Below are 24,043 nucleotides of genomic sequence, written 5' to 3' on the forward strand. Positions count from 1 at the left end.
GGGAAGTGAAAGTTGCAACGAACTTTCCCAATTCCTTTACAAAGGGGTCGCCGAAAAGGCCTCCCTGTGCCACAGCCCCTGCCTCCGAGGAAGCCAGATCTCCTAATTTGGGGTTCAATTAATCAAAAGAGATCTCCTACGCTCTGTGGACAGAGCGCAATTTGCGTTGCCCATAAAGCAGAGCGCAATTTGCGTTGCCCATAAAAATAATAGCCCGTTGGGCCCAATTAGAGAGAACCTCTGGGGAAATGGGAGTCCCTGACACTTTCGCCTCCTCGCCATGTCGAGAATTTTCGTCATGGGCCCAATGGCATCAAGCAACTTATCCTGAAAGGATCGCCAGGATCTATCAATACCTTTCCTGGGATCCTTCGTGAACTTTGCCATGAATGTGGCCATCTTCGGATCTAGCTCTGGGGTACAGGCAATCTTATTCTCCAACGAAGGTCTGGGGCACTCAGCTCGCAGACAACCTCGAACTTCCTTCTCCAAGGGTTTCCATAACCTATTAGCCACAAATCTGGCTACTTTATCATCAGGAACCCAAGCCGCCGAACGAGGGTGCATGATCTTGTCGGGGTTGAGCATGTCAGCATCCTCCTGTGCAGTAGCGTCGGAGGTTGACGGAGTTTCCGAGGGGAGCCAAGGCCTTGAAAACCTCGGCTCGTCATCGGTATCGCCCTGCGTGCCATCATCATCAGTCGCAGGGGAAGGGGGATCCAGAGGTTCCTGCAGGGCATCTGCCGGGGGGGCGGGGAACAGGGGAAGCCCCTGAAGCAATAAAAGCTGACTTAAGGCTCGAAAAGCCTCCACGTCCACCCCCTCAGGACGCTGTTTTTTAGATGGCGGAGGGTTCTCCCCAGACTGTTGGCCAGCCTCCCCTGGGGGGTCCGTCCACACTGCCGCAAGCTTAGCGCATTCCTGGATGATTTTCTCTGACAAGCGCTGTTCCATTGGACCAACCACCTCATTGACCACTCTATAAATGGAGGTGTCTACTGCCTCGAAGAACTCATCGTCCCATGGCAAATAACGCTGTGACCCCTCATCATAATACTCAGAGTGGCCGGCCATAGTCAACAACAATGACCAAACGGGTATACACTAAACTGGAAACCTGTAACCAAACCACTCACAGAGCAAAAAAACACACTGGGAGTGCAGCAAACAAAAGGTCAATAGGGGGCTTAAACCCTTCCAATATGAGGCAGGCTGGTTTGCTGCGCAATTTGTGGGTAAACCAAAGTATTCCAATGGGGGCAGCACTCACCCCCAACGTGCACGACCCTCAGCAGAAACTGACCGGGCCTTCTGCCTCCCGGTGCGCGTTCCGTGAGATGCGTGAGGTTTGGCAGGGGCGTCAGCTCGCAAACAGAGAAACAGCGGGATTAGCGCTCATACAATGCTCCACCGAGCGCGTCCTGAAAGCGCGTGGAAACGCTTAGGTACGGACCCCCACAGGGGCGTTCAATTAAAAAAAACACAGGGAATACAGCCCGAGGTACTCGGGCGTCACGGTGAGGCAGTCAGGGACAGGCTCTAGCTCGTTGCTCGCGCCGCGCGACTCCTGACTGAGGAGCGACGCCGAGAGAGCAACGAGAGGGCCGAGTCCCTCTAGCGATCTGATTTATGCACCGCAACAGCAGGGGGCACGGCCGCGTGAGGAGTGGAATGGAAACTCCCGTGGCAGGGAACCTGAAACACCAAGCGCCAGCCGGACAATATGAAAATTGCACGCTTAGGCCATACCCATACCAAAATACATGAAATCTACAAGAGGCTGTAAAAATAACAAGAAAGAAGCAGAGCACTTAACTGGCTGACCAAGCAGCGAAGAAAGAGGAAGAGGAAGGACAAGCATGGGACTTAGTACCTGGAGTGCTAAACATGGTGGAAGGATTATGGACTGACTTGCCTCCCTGGGTGTAGGGAGTTGTAGTTTTTATGTGCTTATGAAAAAAGTTTTTATATATTTCTGGCTGCTGTGTTTGAGATGTTAAATTAAGCGAAGAAGGAATAAAGCATAATCTGAAGCCTCCGGTACTGACATAGAACCCAGGGCCTACAACACATTGAGCTTAGGAATCGAGAGACTCCAAATATAATGGGCAATTCCACAGCTCCCACCTCCCAGCCTCTCCTCCTTCCCACCTCCCCTACTTAATGGTGGCCGCTGCCCGGTCGCGCAGTGGGCTCGCCGCCGGCATGCTGAAGGCTCGCCAAAGGAAAGCCTGTCTGTGCCCGTCCGTGACCGACTGTGGCCAGTGCCCGGAAACCTGGACCTCCCAGTACACATCCCTATGACACCACCCCCATCCTCGCACTCAACCCTGGAAGACTTAGAGAATGCCAACAGGCCTCGCTGAACACGACCCATGGTCAGTTCTCCTGCCTCCACTGCCACCAGACACTCACAGCCACCCTGGCATCCAACACCTCCGACACCAGCACCGGCGACACCCTAAAATACATTCTCCTCAACGTACGCTCCGTACACAGTAAACAAACACGCCATGGAAATCTGGAACGTACTCGACTCTCTCACCCGACATCGCCTTCTTCACAGAGACCTGGACCAACGCATCCTCCGCCCCCGACATCAGCACTGCCAACCCAGATGGATACAAGATCCAGAGGAAAGACCACCCCAACCACCCAGGAGGGGGCCTCACCATAACCCACAAGAGCACCCTCCGCCTCACCACCTACATCGAAACCTTCAGACGCAGAAACCTTCAGACGCACCTGCAGACACCTGGAGAAGAACTGGAGAAACACCAAGACAACCGAAAACCACACCACCTACAAGGACACCATGACGGACTACCACAACCAGATCAGAGCCACCAAGAGGAACTTCATCCACAACAAAATCCTGGCCAAGCCCATCAACTCCAAGGAACCTTTCAGTGTCATTCAAGAATTCACCAACCCATGCAGTGAAGCCACAGACATCACCCATCCCAAGACCTCTGCGACAAGCTTGGAACCTATTTCCACCTCAAGATAAAATAACTCTACAACTACTTCATCAACCATCCACCAGGTGCTACAGATGGCCCCCCGCCCCCCAGAAACACCAGCCAGCCCACCATCTCCAACTGGACACAGATCACGGCCGAAGACACCGCCTCAACCATGAAAGGCATCCACTCGGGACCCCACCGACCCCTGCCCCCCTCACATCTATCACAGAGCCAAGGCCTCCATCGCACTAGAACTACAATGCACCATCAACACCATCTTCAAAACAGGCACCTTCCCAGACGACTGGAAGTGCGCAGAAGTTAGACCACTGCTCAAGAAGCCCACAGCTGACCCCACCGACCTCAAGAACTATCGGCCCATCTTGCTCCTCCCCTTCGCAGCCAAAGTTGCAGAGAAAACAGTCAACAGGAAACTGATACGATTCATTGAAGAGAACGCTATCCTCAACCCATCCCAATCCGGATTCCGAAGCAACCACAGCACAGAGACTGCCCTATTTGCTGCCACAGACTACATCCACACCCTCCTGGACCAAGGCCACTCCGCAGCCCTCATCTTACTCAACCTAATATGGGCCTTCAACACCGTCTCCCACTGCACACTAGTCGCCAGACTACACAACGCAGGCATACAAGGAACAGCCCTGGAGTGGATTTGATCATTCCTCACCGGAAGAAGCCAAAGGATCAGACTCCCACCCTTCCTCTCTGACCCCACGAAAATCACCTGCGGAGTCCCACAGGGTTCATCCTTGAGCCCCACCCTCTTCAACATCTACATGGCCCCCCCGGCAGCCATCGACCGACAACAAGCCTCAACATCGTCTCCTACGCCGACGACACCCAGCTTATCCTCTCCCTCACCAAAGACCCCACCACTGCCAAACTCAACTTCCAGAAAGGAATGCAATATGTCGCAGTCTGGATGACCAGAAGCTACCTGAAGTTCAACGCCGAGAAGAAAACTACTTACCTGTAACTGTAGTTCTCCAGTATTGGAAGCTTTCATAGATTCACATACCTGAATCATTTCCCCGTCATCGAGACGGGAGTCTCCGGTACATAAAAAAGCAATGGTTAGCAGTATAGCTAACTGTGAAAAAGGCCTAGGCCCATTTTTCTGTTGCAACCCATAACTTTCATTATGTAAAAAAGGACCAAACTTTTCTCTTAGCCAATCAGAGGCACTCACCCTCTAGAACCCTCCTGAGAGAACCTCTGGCCCCTCAGATTTTCGGGCACTTGTGCTATAATACTTTCCGTACCCAATCAGAGGTGAGCCTCTCAGGGGAGGAGGTTGGGCGAATGTGAATCTATGAAAGCTTCCAATACTGGAGAACTACAGTTACAGGTAAGTAACTTGTTTTCTTACTCCAGTATTGGATCTTTCATAGATTCACATACCTGAATCAGAATAGCGAGCAGTAAATTATAGCACATTTTGTCTTTGTCACCTCGTTTTCATTAACAGGCAACACATGATACTTGCACATATTAGTAACCATATCAATATATACATAGACATATTGCCTCTCAATGACATATCCAATATCAATCAACAATAAAATGTGCTTTCCTTACCCAAGAAAAGGAAGGAGGGATGAGAAAGAGGCTCACCGTTATTGGAAAAGGTTCCGCAGCACTGCTTGTTCCACTGCTACATCGCTTCTTGCATGAGCATCTAGGCAGTAATGCCTGGTGAAGGTATGCGTACTCCTCCAGGTGGCTGCTCTGCAGATGTCCTGTATGGAGACGCCTGAAAATAGAGCAGTTGAGGTTGATACCGCTCTTGTGGAATGCGCACGAACACGTGCAGTCAATGGCTTTCCCGCTACATGGTGACAGAACTGGATAGCACTTGAGATCCATCTTGAGATTCCTCATTTTGACAACGGGAAACCTTTTCTGGGGGCACTAAACGCCACAAACAATTGTGTAGACTTTCTAAACGGCTTTGTCCTTTGCAAATAGAACTTCAGGCAACGATGGACATCCAGAGTGTGGAGCGTCCTTTCCGCCACCGTCGATGGTTGAAGAATTTTTTTTTTCAAGATTAAGGGCTCATTTAAATGGAAAGCTGTTGGTACTTTCGGAATAAATCTTGGATTCGTTCTGAGGACTAATCTGTCTTCCCTGAATTGGAGAAATGGCTCTTGCGTTGTAAAGGCTTGTATTTCTCCTACCCTTTTGGCTGATGTTAGAGCTATTTAAAGAGCCACCTTCTAGGAGAGGAATTTTAGATCAGCTATGTGTATTGGCTCAAATGGCAGTTTCATAAGTTGTGACAAGACAACGTTCAGTTGCCATACAGGTGGTGGAGGCCTGATGGGTGGGTAAACTCAAAATAACCCCTTCATGAAATGCTTCACAATTCTCTCCGACCACAGAGAAGGACGTGCTGAGTTTCTCCTGTATCGTGAAATTGCCGCCAAATGCACCTTAATAGATGCATGGGCTAATCCCGATTTCGCTAGTTTCAGCAAATAAGGGATAATCTGATGCGACACTGCCTGCAGAGGATGTTAGGCATTCTCCTGACAGAATAAGCAAAATCTCTTCCATTTCATCCTGTATGTTCTATCAGTTCTTTTCGCTCTTGCTTTTGCCAGAATATCTCTGCATTCTGCTGGAATGTTCAAGTGCTGCAATTCTCCGTAGTCAGGAGCCAGGCCGCTAATTGCAATGATGTCGGGTCTGGATGCTGCACTTGTCCCTTCTCCATAGTCAGTAGTGTTGGAATTGGTCGAAGAAGGATTGGCTCGGTCTCCGATAAAAGGAGCAGCTCTGTGAACCAATGCTGCCTGGGCCCCCAAGGAGCTATCAGTTTTATCCTGCACGGTTCTTTCTTCACCTTCGTGAGTACTCGTGGCAGGAGGGGAATCGGCGGAAATGCATAGGCAAAGACGCCTGACCATGCCATTGAAAACGCATTCCCCCATGATCCCCTCTGGTGACGTCAACTTGCAAAGAATCAGCATTTCTTGTTCTGGGCTGTGGCAAATAGATCCACCGTTGGTATTCCCCACTTGGCAAAGATGGTCATCAGTGTGTCCTGATCTAGCTCCCACTCGTGACAGGTCATTTTCTGCCTGCTGAGGGTGTCCGCTGTTGTGTTTTGATCTCCTGGAAGATGTATGGCCTTCAGAGTCACTCCGTGATCTATCGCTCATTTCCACATTTTCTGTGCCTCTTTTGACAGAGAGAGAGATCTTGTTCCTCCCTGTGAGAAGTTGGCCTGGTATATGATGCTCACTAGTTCTAGTGATCACCTTGTACCATGCCAAGCAACCCTTATGGTGCAGGTTGTAAAGTCAACCTTATAGACAAGCTATCCTAGGGGTAGCATGGACTAAGCAGTCTTAGGCTAAACTCTGTAAAGGCATGTGAAGCAAGCTGTTTTACCATACACAATCCCTTGAATACCAAATGAAAGGACACCACACAGATATATATTGAAAATATATATAGATTTATTTCTACAAATAACCCTGATACTCTTTATGAGCACAGAAGCAAATGCGTTAAAACAAAACACAGTTTAAATACACAAAAGTTGCACAATTATGGATGAGCCCTAGGGGCCACCTAAACCATATACTAAAATAGTGGTATAAGAACCACTATGGGGAAAGTGAAGAGGCCTAGGGCCTGGGGAATCGCTGGAGCTGTTCGGGACTAGCAGTGAAGAAGTCGGGAAAGGCCCGCGGGACTCGGGTGCAGTGCGGAAAAGTGCACGCTTTACCAATGCAATGTCAATGGTGCGTAAAAGTTACAAAGTTAGTTATTAAGGAACCTTCCGAGTGACCTAGAAGGATGAAACTTTAGACACAGACACTAGAGGTGTATACCAGTGTGGGAACACTGGCGTTGCTGAGTTACCTCACCCACAGGAAGCGGGTGCACAGGGTCGCAGTAGTGTCGGGTTTCGTCACGCAGGTCGATGGTGCTTGGAGCTGAAGATGCTGCAGGCGGCTCGATGTGAAGAGTTCCGGTGGATCCAAGGGTGGATCTGAAGAGGTGAAGACCTGAAAGCAGAGGGGACAATGTTCAAAGTCACTAGCCAGTGACTACCGTGGAACCAGGCGATGTCGGGCGCAAACAGGTGCTGTCATGAAGATTGTCTCTGCAGCCACGTGGACACGAAGAAGTCAAGGACATCCAGGCGTTGGTCACGAGCTGTCCCACGAAGGCTCTCGCTGATGGCGGTGTCGGCAACTTGATTGGAGCAAACAGGCCTTGGCTAAAGCAAGCCACGCAGGAAGTGATTCAAGCTTCTCACTCGGACCAGCAAGGTCAGAGCGGGTGCTCCTTTTCAGGGGAGCAAGGGCCAATCTGGAGCAACCAGACCAGCGGTGTAGTTTGTCGTTTTCGTCGCCAAGATGGCCGCTAGCCACGTGGCAAATGGCCGGGATGGCGCGTCGAGTGGCACAGTGCAAAAGGGCCCCACGCAGATCGTGGAGATGCTGGGGGGCTGATCTTCGGTGCAAGGGCTGCTCGAGGTTGGGGCTTCTCAAACCCCAAAGCACAGCGTCGAGGGTGCCTCGGGTGCTGCGCAGTCAGCTTCTCGGGGTCTTTCAAGAGGTCCGGTCCCACGTCTCTCGGTGCCTCCACGGGTCCCTTCTTTGCAGGGACTGTGGATCGGGCTGTGAGAAGTCTGGGAGTCTGGGTCTTGTCGGGCTCTGGGCTCGGGCTCCGGCGGGTGGCGGCGGCAAAGCAGACGTCGAGTTGCTGGATGGTGCCTGTGTTCACAGGGTGGCCACTCCTAGGCCACAAGGGAGATGCTCTTCAGTCTTCTGTGCAGCAGAATGTCGAAGTCCAGTCATCTTCTTAGTTTTAAGTTGATTCAGGATGATCTGAAGTCTCAGGACACAGCTCCCACTCTTATTCGAATCTGGGGGGCCAGATCACCTACTAGGTCCCTCCTCTGGGTGGAACCAGGAAGGGGGTGGTTACACCCCCTTTCCTTTTCCAGTTTCGCGCCAGGACTGGGGCTGGAAGGCCCCAGCACCGGTTTGAACTGGCCTATGCACAGGGACACCTTGTGTGCCCCAGGCATGTCTGATTCTATTCAGCCCTGTCCTACCCAATACACAAAATCCTGTCTGGGGTGGTGCTAGCACCTCCCAAGGCAGGAAACCCTTTGTCCAAGCTGCCCTCGCTGGAAGGACTCCCAGCAGCAGGAGGTCAGACTTGTGTCTGTGGTGGCAGCATCCATTTTGTGATTCTAAGGCTCTGTTTAACTTTAACCGGGGTTCAGGCTAGGTACATGTCGTGTCCCTCTAGAAGGGTGGAATGCTACCCCCGTCACCAGAACTGGCGAGGGGGTAGTATTCCAATTCGTATGACACCTTACTCGACATGTTTTGATAAAGCCAAACCAAAGATAGCATTTAACCGCGAGGTTCATAATGCACTTAAGAGTATATGGTATGGCAGTATCATGAAACAGCTAAAGGACATGGTTCCGAAAGCTGCAGACAGGCTCAGCTCATGCCAGAGCACTATCTCACATATTCCCAAGCACTCTGCCTCCAGGATTGATGAGGCCTTCCATAGGAGTGGCTGATAGGGACATATGTGTCCATTTTAGGTTAGGTATAGGCATACTACACCTAAGTAAGGGGTGGTTACACCGACATACCCCAGCTGAGTGATCAGCCAGTTGTGTCAAATATGGAGGCCAGGCCTGGGGTGGCACAATACATGCTGCAGCCCCTGGTAGGCCTTGGAAGCACCTATGCCCTGGGTACCTGGGTACACTGTTACAGGGGCCAATAAGGTGAACCTGTTCCAATGTCGTTATGCGCCTAAAGTGCATGGGTAACAATTTAGAGAGAGAACAGCAGGCTGTGGGTCTGATTAGCAGGCCCACAGCCACATTAAGTCATAAACCAGTGAAGCAAAAAGCAAAAATTTGGGGTGACCATAGGATAGCAGACCCTACTCTCCTACACAACCCCCCCCCCCCAAACGCAGGGACATTAGACTAACCTTGACCAGTTGTGTCTTCATGTTCTAAGTGGAAGTACCTGGAGAGACCATCTGCATTACCATGGTCAGTCCCTGGGCGGTGCCCCATTGTAAAGTCCATCCCCTGTAGGGAAATGGACCACCTGAGCAGTTTGGGGTTTTCACCCTTCATCTGATTAAGCCATAAGAGGGGCTTATGGTCGGTCTGAATCTTGAAGTGAGTGCCAAACAAGTATGGTCTCAACTTCTTCAGGGCCCACACCACAGCAAAGGCCTCCCTCTCAATGGCTGACCAACGTTTCTCTCTGGGGGTCAGCCTTCTGCTAATGAAAGCAATGGGCTGGTCTTGACCATCTACATTAAGTTGTGAAAGCACAGCTCCCACTCCCAACTCAGAAGCATCTGTTTGGACAATAAACTCTCTTGAGTAGTCAGGACTCTTCAGGATAGGTGCAGAGCACATGGCCTTCTTCAGGTCATCAAATGCCTTTTGACAGTATTCTGTCCACTGAACCTTTTTGGGCATCTTCTTGGATGTCAGATCATTAAGAGGAGTCACAATGGACCCATATTTCTTACAAAACTACCTGTAGTACCCAGTCAGGCCCAAGAAAGCTCTGACCTGAGTCTGGGTAGTTGGAGGAGTCCAGTCCTTTATGGTCTGAATCTTACTCTCCAGTGGTTGAACTTGGCCTCCACCCACAAGGTGGCCCAAGTACACAACCTTACTCTGCCCTATCTGGCACTTGGTTGCCTTGATAGTGAGGCCTGCCTTTTGCAGAGCCTCTAGCACTTCCTTCAGGTGGACCAGGTGATCCTCCCAGGTGAAGCTAAAGACAGCAATATCATCCAGATATGCTGCACAAAAGTCATCCAACCCAGTAAGGACTTGATTCACCAACCTTTGGAAGGTGGCAGGTGCATTTTTCAAACCAAAGGGCATCACCACAAACTGGTAATGCCCACTGGGGGTAGAAAATGCTGTCTTGGCTTTAGACTCCTCAGCTAACCTGATTTGCCAGTAGCCAGCTGTCAAGTCAAATGTGCTCAAATACTTGGCAGAAGCCAATTTGTCTATGAGCTCATCTGCCCTTGGAATTGGGTGTGCATCTGTTCTGGTGACAGCATTGAGTCCTCTGTAATCCACACAGAACCTCATCTCTCTCTTTCCATCTTTGGTGTGAGGTTTGGGGACCAGAACCACTGGGCTAGCCCAGGGGCTCTCTGAAGGCTCAATGACACCTAATTCCAGCATCTTTTGCACCTCAGCCTTGATACAGTCTCTGACATGGTCAGGCTGCCTGTAAATGTTGTTCTTTACAGGAAGACTATCACCAGTGTCCACCACATGGGTACACCAGTTAGTCTGACTGGGTGTCAGGGAGAACATATGTCGGTATGACTGCAAAACCTGTCTACATTCATGTTGCTGATGTTCAGTGAGGCTGCCATCTAAGGCCACACCATCAACTGAGCCATCCTCAGGATTCTGAGTCAGCAGGTCTGGGAGAGGGTCACTCTCTTCCTCCTGCCCCTCATCTGTAGCCATGAGCAAGCCCATGTCTCTCCTGTCAACATATGCTTTCAGCCTGTTAACATGGAGCACCCTGTGGGGGCTCCTGGGAGTTCCAAGGTCCACCAAGTAGGTAACCTCTCCCTTTTTCTCAAGGATTGTATGGGGTCCAGACCATTTGTCTTGGAGTGCTGCTGGGGCCACTGGCTCCAACGCCCATACCTTCTGTCCAGGCTGGTACTCAGTCAGGACAGCCTTTTGGTCATGCCAGGCTTTCTGTAATTCCTGGCTAGCCTCAAGGTTTTTGGATGCCTTATCCATATACTCAGCCATCCTGGAGCGGAGACCAAGTACATAGTCCACTATGTCTTGCTTGGGCTTTTTGAGAGGTAACTCCCATCCTTCCCTCACCAGACATAGGGGTCCTCTTACAGGGTGCCCAAACAACAATTCAAAGGGGCTGAACCCAACACCTTTTTGTGGGACCTCTCTGTAAGCAAACAGAAGGCAGGGCAGAAGGATATCCCATCTTCGCCTGAGCTTTTCAGGTAATCCTTTGATCATGCCCTTCAGGGTCATGTTGAATCTCTCAACAAGCCCATTGCATTGTGGATGATAGGGAGTGGTGAACTTGTAGTTGACACCACATTCCTTCCACATAGCTGTCAAGTATCCTGACATGAAGTTTGCACCTCTATCAGATACTACCTCCTTAGGAAACCCCACTCTGGAGAAAACTCCACGTAAGGCCCTGGCCACAACAGGAGCTGTTGTGGTCCTAAGTGGAATTGCCTCTGGGTACCTGGTGGCATGGTCCACCACCACCAGTATGAATCTGTGCCCAGATGCTGTAGGGGGATCCATTGGTCCAACAATGTCAATCCCTACCCTTTCAAAGGGCACCCCCACCACAGGTAGTGGTATTAGGGGGGCCTTTGTGGTACCACCTGCTTTGCCACTTGCTTGGCAGGTTACACAGGAGCGACAAAACTCCTTTGTATCTTCTGACATGTGAGGCCAGTGAAAGTGACAGACAAGTCTGTCCCATGTTTTGTTCTGGCCTAGGTGTCCTGCTAAGGGAATATCATGTGCCAAGGTAAGAAGAAAGCCCCTAAATTGCAGAGGTATGACCAACCTCCTGGTTGCACCAGGCTTGGGGTCTCTACCCTCTGAATAAAGGAGCCCATCATCCCAATAAACCTTATGGGTACCTTGAGCATTCCCAGCAGCCACAGCAGCAGCCTGCTGTCTGAGGGGTTCAAGAGAAGAACAGGATAACTGAGCCTGCCCCAAGTCTGCCCTAGAAGGTCCCCCTGTCCCCAGAAACTCAACCTGATCAGGTTCAAGCTCTATAGGGACAGTTCCTTCAGGGGTCTCAGAATCATCTTCCTGTGAAGGCTGAACCTCACTTGTAGGCATTTGGGAAGGCACAGCCTTTACCCTCCTGTTCCTTGTCTTGGAAGGTACTTGGTCCATTGTTCCAGGATCCAAGACCTGAGGTTCAGAGAGGCACTTTTTGGCCTGTGACCTGGTCACAGCAAGGACATGTGATGATATCCCTAACATCTCTGCATGAGTCCTGTACTCAACTTCTGACCATAGAGAGCTCTCCAGGTCATTGCCCAACAAACATTCTACTGGGAGAACAGCACTAACCACAACTCTTTTTAGGCCAGTTACCCCTCCCCAGGAAAAGTTAACAATTGCCACACTATGTGTAGTAGTGACATTGCTGGCATTGGTCACCAGGTAATTATCACCTGGTATGTACTGTCCAGGGTCCACAAAGCTAGGTGTCACCATAGTGACACTGCACATGTGTCCCTGTATGCTTGAGCCACTTTTTCATTAATTAAAGGTGTCTGTCTGTCCTTGCCCAAATTATTGGGACTGACAGTAGGGGGAAAATCAATCTCCTCATCACAAATCAGAACAGCCTGTGTGGGGATTCTGACTAGGTCAGAATCTCCCTCAGTTCCCAAGGTGATACCCACTACCCCCTTAGTCTGTGGACCAACACTGCCAACTGTACTAGTGGGTGCAGGTGCCTTAGGGGCTGCAGTGTTGGGGGCTCCACCCTTTTTACAATCACTTGTCCAGTGAGTGGTGTTTTTTGCAAAAGCTACACCAGGGTTTTCTTTGACCTTCTTTCTTCTTCTTCTTGGAAGTTTGGGACCCACCCTCAGTATTAGTTTGGGGCCCTGTTGAAGACTTCTGGTCTTTAGCTTTCTGCTCCCCACCCTTCTGGTCTGTTTTCTTTTGGTCACCACCCTGGTTCTGGTTCTGGTTCTTTTGCTTAACTCTGGTTCTAACCCATTTGTCTGCCCTCTTTCCCAATTCTTGGGGAGAGGTTAGATCTGAGTCAACCAAATGTTGATGCAACTGCTGGTTCTGACAGTTATTTAAAATCTGTTCTCTCATAAGCAAATTGTACAATCCTTCATAGTCTGTAACCTTACTTCCCAGCAACCAGCCCTCCAGAGCCTTAGTGGCACATTCAACAAATTCAGACCAGTCCTGAGTCTGTGTCTTCTGGGTGTCTCTGAACATTAACCTGTACTGTTCAGTGGTTAAGCCTAACCCATCAATCAGAGCACTCTTCAGGACCAGGTAGTTTCTAGAATCCCCATCACTAACTGTGAGGAGTCTGTCTCGGCCTCTACCTTCAAAGGAGAGCCACAAGATTGCTGCCCACTGATCCTGGGGGACCTGCTGTACTTTGCAAGCTCTCTCAAGTGCAGTCATCCATTTGTGGATATCATCCCCAACTTTGTACAGGGGCACAATCTTACTCAGGTTTCTATTGTCATAGGACCTGTCTTTATCCTTAGGGATAGTGCTGCCACCAGTGGATCCTAATCCACTCTCTCTAGGCTGCCTTGCTCTAGCAAGTTTCTCTTTGGCCAGGGCAACTTCTAATTCTTGCTTCTGGATCCTAAGTTCAGCCTCTCTCATTTTGGCCTCATGTTCCCTTCTCTGAGGGCTAGTCAACTCCCTTCTGGAGTTGCCATGAGAACCTCTAGAAACATGGGAAGTATTGGATTCACCTGAGTGATTCCTCCTCCTCCTATGCTCCTGGTTAAGTCCACTTGGGGGTCTGAATGGGTTAGACCCACCTTCAGTCCCAAATAAGCTTAAGTTAGCCTGGTTAAGCCTGCTGACTAACACCTGGCTATTTCTCTCATCATCAGTCCCACTTTCTTCCTCCTCCTCTTCTTCCTCATCCTCTGGCTGAGTATCTTCAGTGGCCTGGTCTTCCTCATCTATGTGGATAACAGGGGCAGGGGCATCAGTGTTTTCTTCTTCAGAAGGAGAACCTCCATCACCAGTCCCTGAGGAGCCTGGTTTAGAGTTTTTTAGAGCTTCAGACTGGTCTAAAAGCTCTCTGAGGTGTCCTGCTGTAGGAGTAGGACCTGTTTTGATTCCTCTCATGGAACACAGTTGCCTCAGTTCCTTAAATGGAAAGATAGCAAATTTGGATGGTGCCCTTGGAGGGTCACTCTCAACAGAGATGGGTCCAGTGGATCCCTCTGCTCCAGACATTGCTCTAGTGTGGTGGATGTGTTGCAATCTACCTACACTTGTGTTTTCCTACCAAACCTATCTAGTAGTTGTAGTCAGGGTGTACTACTCCCTATCCTCTACAACAACTAAGTTCAGTAGAACTTAAGTATATCTAGTCTTGTTTTAGTGTACCTGTCAGGTACCAGTATGATCTTTCAAATGATACTTTCAAAGATTGTAATGGTAAAACAACAGCAAGCTCAAATCCCAATCCGCTGCTCACCAATGTGAGAAGTTGGCCTGGTATATGATGCTCACTAGTTCTAGTGATCACCTTGTACCATGCCAAGCAACCCTTATGGTGCAGGTTGTAAAGTCAACCTTATAGACAAGCTATCCTAGGGGTAGCATGGACTAAGCAATCTTAGGCTAAACTCTGTAAAGGCATGTGAAGCAAGCTGTTTTACCATACACAATCCCTTGAATACCAAATGAAAGGACACCACACAGATATATATTGAAAATATATATAGATTTATTTCTACAAATAACCCTGATACTCTTTATGAGCACAGAAGCAAATGCGTTAAAACAAAACACAGTTTAAATACACAAAAGTTGCACAATTATGGATGAGCCCTAGGGGCCACCTAAACCATATACTAAAATAGAGGTATAAGAACCGCTATGGGGAAAGTGAAGAGGCCTAGGGCCTGGGGAATCGCTGGAGCTGTTCGGGACTAGCAGTGAAGAAGTCGGGAAAGGCCCGCGGGACTCGGGTGCAGTGCGGAAAGTGCACGCTTTACCAATGCAATGTCAATGGTGCGTAAAAGTTACAAAGTTAGTTATTAAGGAACCTTCCGAGTGACCTAGAAGGATGAAACTTTAGACACAGACACTAGAGGTGTATACCAGTGTGGGAACACCGGCGTTGCTGAGTTACCACACCCACAGGAAGCGGGTGCACAGGGTCAAAGGAGTTGTAGGGTTTCGTCACGCAGGTCGATGGTGCTTGGAGCTGAAGATGCTGCAGGCGGCTCGATGTGAAGAGTTCCGGTGGATCCAAGGGTGGATCTGAAGAGGTGAAGACCTGAAAGCAGAGGGGACAATGTTCAAAGTCACTAGCCAGTGACTACCGTGGAACCAGGAAGGAACCAGGCGATGTCGGGCGCAAACAGGTGATGTCTTGAAGATTGTCTCTGCAGCTACGTGGACACGAAGAGGTCAAGGATGTCCAGGCATTGGTCATGAGCTGTCCCACGAAGGCTCTCGCTGATGGCGGTGTCGGCAACTTGATTGGAGCAAACAGGCCTTGGCTAAAGCAAGCCACGCAGGAAGTGATTCAAGCTTCTCACTCAGACCAGCAAGGTCAGAGCGGGTGCTCCTTTTCAGGGGAGCAAGGGCCAATCTGGAGCAACCAGACCAGTGGTGTAGTTTGTCGTTTTCGTCACCAAGATGACCGCTAGCCACGTGGCAAGTGGCCGGGATGGCGCATTGAGTGGCACAGTGCAAAAGGGCCCCACGCAGATCGTGGAGATGCTGGGGGGCTGATCTTCGGTGCAAAGGCTGCTCGAGGTTGGGGCTTCTTAAACCCCAAAGCACAGCATCGAGGGTGCCTCGGGTGCTGCACAGTCAGCTTCTCGGGGGTCTTTCAAGAGGTCCGGTCCCACGTCTCTCGGTGCCTCCACGGGTCCCTTCTTTGCAGGGACTGTGGATCAGGCTGTGAGAAGTCTGGGAGTCTGGGTCTTGTCGGGCTCTGGGCTCGGGCTCCGACGGGAGGCGGCGGCAAAGCAGACGTCGAGTTGCTGGATGGTGCCTGTGTTCACAGGGTGGCCACTCCTAGGCCACAAGGGAGATGCTCTTCAGTCTTCTGTGCAGCAGAATGTCGAAGTCCAGTCGTCTTCTTAGTTTCAAGTTGATTCAGGATGATCTGAACTCTCAGGACACAGCTCCCACTCTTATTCGAATCTGGGGGGCCGGATCACCTACTAGGTCCCTCCTCTGGGTGGAACCAGGAAGGGGGGTGGTTACACCCCCTTTCCTTTGTCCAGTTTCGCGCCAGGACTGGGGCTGGAAGGCCCCAGCACCGGTTTGAACTGGCCTATGCACAGGGACACCTTGTGTGCCCCAGGCATGTCTGATTCTATTCAGCCCTGTCCTACCCAATACACAAAATCCTGTCTGGGGTGGTGCTAGCACCTCCCAAGGCAGGAAACCCTTTGTCCAAGCTGCCCTCGCTGGAAGGACTCCCAGCAGCAGGAGGTCAGACTTGTGTCTGTGGTGGCAGCATCCATTTTGTGATGCTAAGGCTCTGTTTAACTTTAACCGGGGTTCAGGCTCGGTACATGTCGTGTCCTTCTAGAAGGGTGGAATGCTACCCCCGTCGCCAGAACTGGCGAGGGGGTAGTATTCCAATTCGTATGACACCTTACTCGACATGTTTTGATAAAGCCAAACCAAAGATAGCATTTAACCGCGAGGTTCATAATGCACTTAAGAGTAAATGGCATGGCAGTATCATGACACAGCTAAAGGACATGGTTCTGAAAGCTGCAGACAGGCTCAGCTCATGCCAGAGCACTATCTCACATATTCCCAAGCACTCTGCCTCCAGGATTGATGAGGCCTTCCATAGGAGTGGCTGATAGGGACATATGTGTCCATTTTAGGTTAGGTATAGGCATACTACACCTAAGTAAGGCGTGGTTACACCGACTTACCCCAGCTGAGTGATCAGCCAGTTGTGTCAAATATGGAGGTCAGGCCAGGGGTGGCACAATACATGCTGCAACCCCTGGTAGGCCTTGGAAGCACCTATGCCCTGGGTACCTGGGTACACTGTTACAGGGGCCAATAAGGTGAACCCGTTCCAATGTCGTTATGCACCTAAAGTGCATGGGTAACAATTTAGAGAGAACAGCAGGCTGTTGGTCTGAATAGCAGGCCCACAGCCAAATTAAGTCATAAACCAGTGAAGCAAAAAGCAAAGATTTGGGGTGACCATAGGATAGCAGACCCTACTCTCCTACACTCCCTGCTTGTTTATGTAGTGCATTGCAGTTGTGTTGTCTGTCTGCACTAACACTGATCTTTCTTCTATTCTTGGCAGGAAGGCCAACAACGCTAATCCTATTGTTCTTAACTCCAATAGGTTTATGTGAAGGTGTTGTTCTTGTCTGCGCCATCGGCCGCTGACCTGTAACTCCTGTAGGACGGCTCCCCATCCCTCGAGAGAGGCATCCGTGGTGACCACCAACGGAGCTGGTTCGGTCAGGTAGGAGAGACCCACAGAGATATTGTTCCTGCGAGTCCACCACTTTGCTGCCTGCAATATTGGACGCGTGATTTTTATCTTGTCCTCAAAGGATCCCTTTGCTTGGCACCACTGAAGATCCAGTTCTTCCTGTAACGGTCCCATTCGTAAGCGACATAGGGGAATGAGTGGTATGCATGAGGACATTGTTCCCAGAAGCGACTTGTATCTTCTGACTGAAAGAGACTTTCTTTTGCCAAATCCCTTGGCTAGATTTACGAGTCCCAACTGTCTCTCCACTGATGGGAATGCTTTGTTTTGTGTTGTATCCAAGATTGCACCTAGAAACTTGATCATCCTGGATGGCTGTAGAGATGATTTTTCTACATTCAAGGTCAGGCCCAGATCCGCAAACAGCTCCATGCATGCTATGGTGGAAGCGTGAGCTGCTTCCTGCGATGGTGCCTTTATCAACCAGTCGTCCAGGTATGGAAATTTCTGGTGTTTTTGTCTTCTTAGATAGGCCGCCACCGGCGCCAGACATTTTGTAAATATTCTCGGTGCAGACTTTAGGCCGAATGGTAGCACCTTGAATTGGTAATGGTCTTTCGCCACTGCAAAACGAAGGAACTTTCTGTGGGACTAATGGATGGGGATATGGAAATATGCATCTTGTAAATCGAGGGAGGTTATCTGATCCCCTGGGTTTAAGAGCAGCAAAATATCCTGCAGGGTTACCATTCTGAATGACTGTTTCTTGAGGTAGGCATTTAGGGACCTTAAGTCCAAGATCGGACGCCACCTGAGAGCATCTATTCTGATCAAGAAGAAACGGGAATAAAATCCTCTTCCTCTTTGGGAGTTCGGCGCCGGTTCTATTGCTCCCTTTTGGAGCATTGCCCAAATCTCCCGACGCATCTGGGATAGGTGTTTTGCTTCTTGATATGTCGATGGCGTGGGAGGAGGGAAGTGGAGGGATTCTAATGTATGTCCAAATTGTATTACGTGGAGAACCCATTTGTCCGATGTTATCTTCCGCCACTGTGGTAAATAATGAGTCACTCTTCCACCCAGGGGAACATTTGACAGGATAGGAAGAGGAGGATCCGCAATCTGTAGGTTGTCATTGTCTTTTATTATTATCTCTTCCCGAACGACTTCCTCATCCTCTGGGAGTGGACTTAGAGTAGCCTCCCGATTGTTTCTGCCCATATTGCTGCCGATAGGGCTGCGAAGAGGAAGGATAGGATGTATATCTTCCTTGCTGGTATCCACCTCTATACGAGGGTTGTCCTCTTCCATGGGCGCCTCGAAAATGCCCCTTCCGGTACTGTAATGCACCTAAGGATTTCGCTGTATCTGTGTCTTTTTTAATATTTTGAAGGGTGTCACCACCATGCACCCAAAGAGATCCACCCCATCAAAGGGTAGGTCCAGAATCTTATTTTGTACGTCTGATCTAAAGGAAGTGGCCCTCAGCCAACCTTGGCGCCTCAAAACTGCTGCTCCTCCGAGGGAACGAAACGCTTTGGTAGGTATGTCCATAGCGCAATCAATAACTTCAGCCGAAGTTCTCTCTCCTTCCTGTAAAACCTTCTTTGCCTCCTGCTTAGAGTCTTCCGGGAGGAGGTCGATATAGGGTGCTACATCGCACCACAGCTGTCTGTCATATCTGCCCAGGATGGCAAGGGCATTAGCAACTCTGACCAGGAGCGCTGACATGAGGAGAATTGTTTTCCTGCGTTATCTAAACGCCGTCCCTCCCTGTCCGAAGGTGCCGAAATAGGTGCTGCTGGATTTTTTTACTTCTGCTGCGCTGCTTGCGAGATGATTGAGTCCGATTTAGGATGGCCCAGTAAACACGCTGGAGCATCCGCAGGTGCCTTATATTTTTTATCCAGCATCGCTAGCACCGGTGTAACCGTTGCTGGAGTTGTCATGAATTGCAATCCTTCCTCCCATATGTGGTCAATAATTGGTATAGACCTGATTGATCTTTGATATGGCTCTTTAAAGTCATAAAGAAAACATTCTGCTTGAGTTGTTTTCATTGGCAGTTGGAATCTTTTCGCCGCCCTCTCCATTAAGTTGTGGAATCCACCTATATCCACCGGTGGAGAATCTGCCAGTACTTGGGTGGGCGAAGGCGGAGAAGGAATCAGATAATCATCCCATTCTCTGTGGGGTTCTGGTAGCTCCCCTTCTTTGCGGTCATCATCATCATCTTTTGTCCAGGATCCTGCAGCTGTCGGACCTGAGGTGTCAGAGGAGCAGTGTCCAGCTGGTTTTCTGTACTGCGGACTGGAGTGGCCTGAATTGAACGAGGACGTGAAGGTTGAATGTCCTGAGAAAATCCTGACGTAGGAAACCTCAGTTTATAATCCGCCAACATAGATTGCAAATCCGTCAACATGGATGATGGCATTGCTACCATCTGTTCCTGAGTTTCTTGTTGGTAGCGGTGGAATGTGACACTGTGGTATTCTTCATACCCTTCCTCATCATCCTCATCTTGACATTTTACATGGAGCTCCGATGGGCTCGTGGCATACCCAAAGGGCCCATCATCCTCCTCATCTTCTGACTCTTCTTCCTCCAAAAGGTGCGACGGGACCAATGGAGTAATTTTACTTGGAAAAGTTACTGCTGGCGTGATCTTCTTCCTGCTCTTTTCCGGGGTTTGTCTCGTCGACAAGCCCGTCGACGAGATCGACGTCGATACCATCGTCGACGAAGCTGTTGTCAGCACCATAGATCCACTCCTCGCTGACGACATAGTAATCGTCGTTGACGTTCCCGTCGACGACCTCATTGTCATCACCGTAGACGATGATCCCGTCGTCGACACTCCAGTCGTCGACGCCTTCGCTGTCGACGCCTCGGCCATCGACGATCTCGTCGTCGACGCTCCCGTCGTCGACGCCCCCGTCGACGCTGGCTTCAATACCACTAATGGTAACTCTTGTACCTTAGTCGTCGCTGTAGTCGATGATTTCTTCGTCAACGCTCCCGTCGGCGATGTGGATTTTTTCACCTTCTCCTCAGGAATACTAGAGGATGGCTTCTTGAATGATGCCGGAGCCAATGGTGGTGTATTTGAAGGCTCAGAAGAGGCTCTTTTGGATTATTTCTCTTTTAAAGTGAGTCCTTTACTCTCCTTTGATTTTTTCTGAGGAGATTTTGAAGGACTACGCCCTTGGTTGGTCTTTTTAGGGCCTTCTCAGGACGGTCCCCTGAGGAATGAGCCTGAGGAGATCTTGATCTTTTTTGAGATCTCCTGGAAGAAGTGGAGGATTCCTGGTCACTTTCGCTAGAAACCACCTCCTTTCTGGCCTTGATCTTCTGAAGCCAAATTAGAAGGCGTCCTTCACAATCTCTAAGGGTCTTACTAGAGAAAGTGTGACATACCTTGCAATCCTTTGCTTGGTGGTCCGGGTAAAGACAATATATACAGTCTTCATGTGGGTCATCTGTGTAGAGTCTCTTTTTAGAGCAGGTGGCACAGGCTCTAAACAGACCCTTTTTCTCCTTTTCAGCCATTTTCAGGAATGTAGATGAGAAATAGATTATAATTTCTATAACCTAGAAAAAATAGCCTGAATATGAAGCTTCTACAAAGTTGGAAATCCAGATTTTGAGCAGAGATCAAAGGAGACTCCCTAGCACAACGTGCCGGTAGAAAATCTGAGGGGCAAGAGGTTCTCTCAGGAGGGTTCTAGAGGGTGAGTGCCTCTGATTGGCTAAGAGAAAATTTTGGTCCGTTTTTACATAACAAAAGGTATGGGTTGCAAAAGAAAAATGTGCCTAGGCCTTTTCTACAGTTAGCTATACTGCTAACCATTGCTTTTTTATGTACCGGAGACTCCCGTCTCGACGACGGGGAAATGATTCAGGTATGTGAATCTATGAAAGCTCCAATACTGGAGTAAGACAGAAGTCCTCATGCTCGGTACCACCCCTTCTGCATGGGACAGCACCTGGTGACCGACTGCCCTCGAAAGCCCACCTACCCTCTCAGACCACGCCAAGAACCTTGGCATCGTACTCGACTCATCACTCACCATAAACCGACAGGTCAATGCCGTCACCTCCAGCTGCTTCCACATCCTCCGCATCCTCCGCAAGACCTTCAAGAGGATCCCCCCTGAGTCAAGGAAGACAGTCACCCAGGCACTCATCGCCAGCAGACTGGACTATGGAAACGTACTCTACGCTGGCATCAACAAGTCCCTACTCCGCAAACTCCAGACAATACAGAACACCGTTGCCAGACTCATCCCCTGCATCCCCCGACACGACCATATCAGTCAACACCTACGAAGTCTCCACTGGCTCCCCGTGGAGAAAAGAGTCACTTTCAAAATCTTCACTCACACCTACAAATGTCTACACAACAACATACCCAAATACCTCAACGACAGAATCAACTTCCTCGTACCCAAAAGAAACCTCCGATCTTCCAACCTCGCATGGACCGAAACCCCGCGCATCCACAGAGCCAGAGTAGGCAGAAGATCCTTCTCTCACATTGCAGCCAAGACCTGGAACGAGCTACCGGCAGACATCAGACGTGCCCTCTCCCTGAACACCTTCAGGAAGACCCTCAAGACCTGGCTATTCAGCTAAACAGATCTGGGACCCCCGCCCAGCACCTTGAGACCCTCACGGGTGAGTAGTGCGCTTACAATTCCCTGATTGATTGATGGTGGTTGTGGTGTATGGAAAGTGTGGAGTGTGGGAGGCTTTAAATCAACAATGCTCCCACAATAGGCTGGTTGAGGATTGTTAGGCAAATAGCTATATGGAACCAGTCAATGCCAATCTAGCTAATAATATATATTTCAAGTAAGGCCCAAGCAAATGATGTACTCTTGGGTTGAACCAACATGTCTTCAAAGCCACAGAGTTCAATGAACAAGTTTATGAAAACATGGCTGTTGAAGTAGTCTTCTACGTCCAAATAGATCCATACCCAGATTAATAAAACAAGTTACAACTGGTACATTATATTATAGTCCTCTTTTTTGTTATTATGAACTCTGACATTACGATTCCAGAACGACAAAAAATTGTTGTGATTCAGGTTTACTGGTTAAATACAGCTTAAAAAACATTTCGTATATCAAAAATATAATGGCTAGGACCTATTTTTTATTGAATGCCTCAGAGGGGGTTTGGAAATATCGGTTTAGGTGACCAGTATATTTCATGTGGGAGTGCACTTCCAGGTAGTTATTGAACATGGTGGGGTTGGGGCCTAAAGCAAAGCCTATGGCCTACTCTACACCAACACAATAACTACCAGGGAGTGCACTTACCTAAGGAAGTTATTTATATTGTAAATCAAAACCATTGAAATGTTGCATACAATGGACTGTATTTTTGTAAGATTTGTTTTTATGAGGTGTTACATAAATGGAAGACTCCATTAGGATATCTTCTGCCCTGCATTTAGTGATAAGGAACTAACATTTCTTTTACCTGACACCACAAAGACTTTATATTGAAATATACTGGAGTTGATGAGAAGACCATAATAAAGGCTCATGTGAGGAAAATAATAAAATAGGTTCTTGTAAGAAATAAAGTTAATTCAAAATATGAATTGCCATTGACAGACTGATTTTATGAATTGAGGTGAATTCAAAGGATTTGTGTGGTCTCCCGGAGGTTTAAGCATTATCTCTATGGAAAAACTATTTTCATTCTTTTTTTAATGAAAATTATTGAGATTCATGCAAAAAGCTGAAATGAGGTTGCATTTTCTATAGATTCATGAATATTCTCCATCTATCTCAAATATACTTCTACGTTGCTTAGTGGATCACTTTCTTTCCACAGCAGTTAGTTGAATCCATGGTGCTCTACTGTAGCCTAACTGCAACCTCATTAATCTTGATAGAGGATTGGATTGCTAACATTCTGTGTGGCTGACAAAGCTATTATGCCATATTACTGAAACTACAGCTGTGGTACTCAGAGTAACTGCTATTATACAGGCTGCAAGAGCAGGCAAAATCTGTGTTAAATTGTACACAATACTATTTTTTTTTATTATTTCAATGAAAACCATTCACATACAATATTGATGCGATTAAATTTTCTAGCTTGAAAATAAGTAACATACAGTATTGTTACCATTATAGAGAGAACAAAAATGGAGGCTCAGCGCATTCCAACAGGGTGAGCACGCATTCAAATTCCTCTGTAACCTACATTGTACCATTAACATAAATAGGAATTACATCTTGCATATCTGATGAATTTATCGACAAGAGGATCTATGGGTTATATTAGGTCCCTACTGAGTTCCTGTCGTATCTCTAAGTCTTCAAATAGTTTTAATTAGTTCTGGTCAGTTTCATTTTATCTTTTGATATGGCTTTTTTTCTCCGGTCTTCAGCATTAAGAAACCCTGTGGGGCAGCTATGAGCTTTATAAATCATAAATATTAACATAAACTTCTCCTAGTTTTCATTCTTGTACATCTTTTATCCATTCTGATTCCTTATGAGTCTTAGAGATCATTCAATGAACCATAATTTGTCTTTCTGCTGAAGCAGGTGTAAATGTTTTTACCCTTGTCCTTTGTTGGTCACTATCGCCCTTGTGAGAAGTAAGAACAGTGATCAGTTCATTTACCTTACCTTTCTCAAGGAACTTCTGGAAAAGGCTGGGGGTTGTGTTTTTTGGATGAACTTCGACAGTAACATGTTCCTCTTGAGTCTCTTGCTTCACTCTAGTCACAAGTGCTTCTGCAGTTACATTTGCAGCTGTAGATGGCGAAACTGGGGAAAATCAAATTGTAGTGACGAC

The 24,043-nt window shown here is 48.7% G+C and overlaps 1 protein-coding gene across 1 annotated transcript in view; it reads right to left on the reverse strand.

The window, feature by feature from the left end:
* Positions 1-24,043, reverse strand: part of LOC144791146 (uncharacterized) — a 299,504-nt gene that overhangs the window by 194,474 nt on the left and 80,987 nt on the right. Inside the window, exon 4 of the mRNA XM_078665803.1 lies at positions 23,875-24,015. Coding sequence (XP_078521929.1) covers positions 23,875-24,015 — 141 coding nt within the window. The remainder of the gene's footprint in view (positions 1-23,874; positions 24,016-24,043) is intronic.

This window comes from Lissotriton helveticus, chromosome 11 (assembly GCF_964261635.1).
Source record: "Lissotriton helveticus chromosome 11, aLisHel1.1, whole genome shotgun sequence".
Taxonomy (NCBI): domain Eukaryota; kingdom Metazoa; phylum Chordata; class Amphibia; order Caudata; family Salamandridae; genus Lissotriton; species Lissotriton helveticus.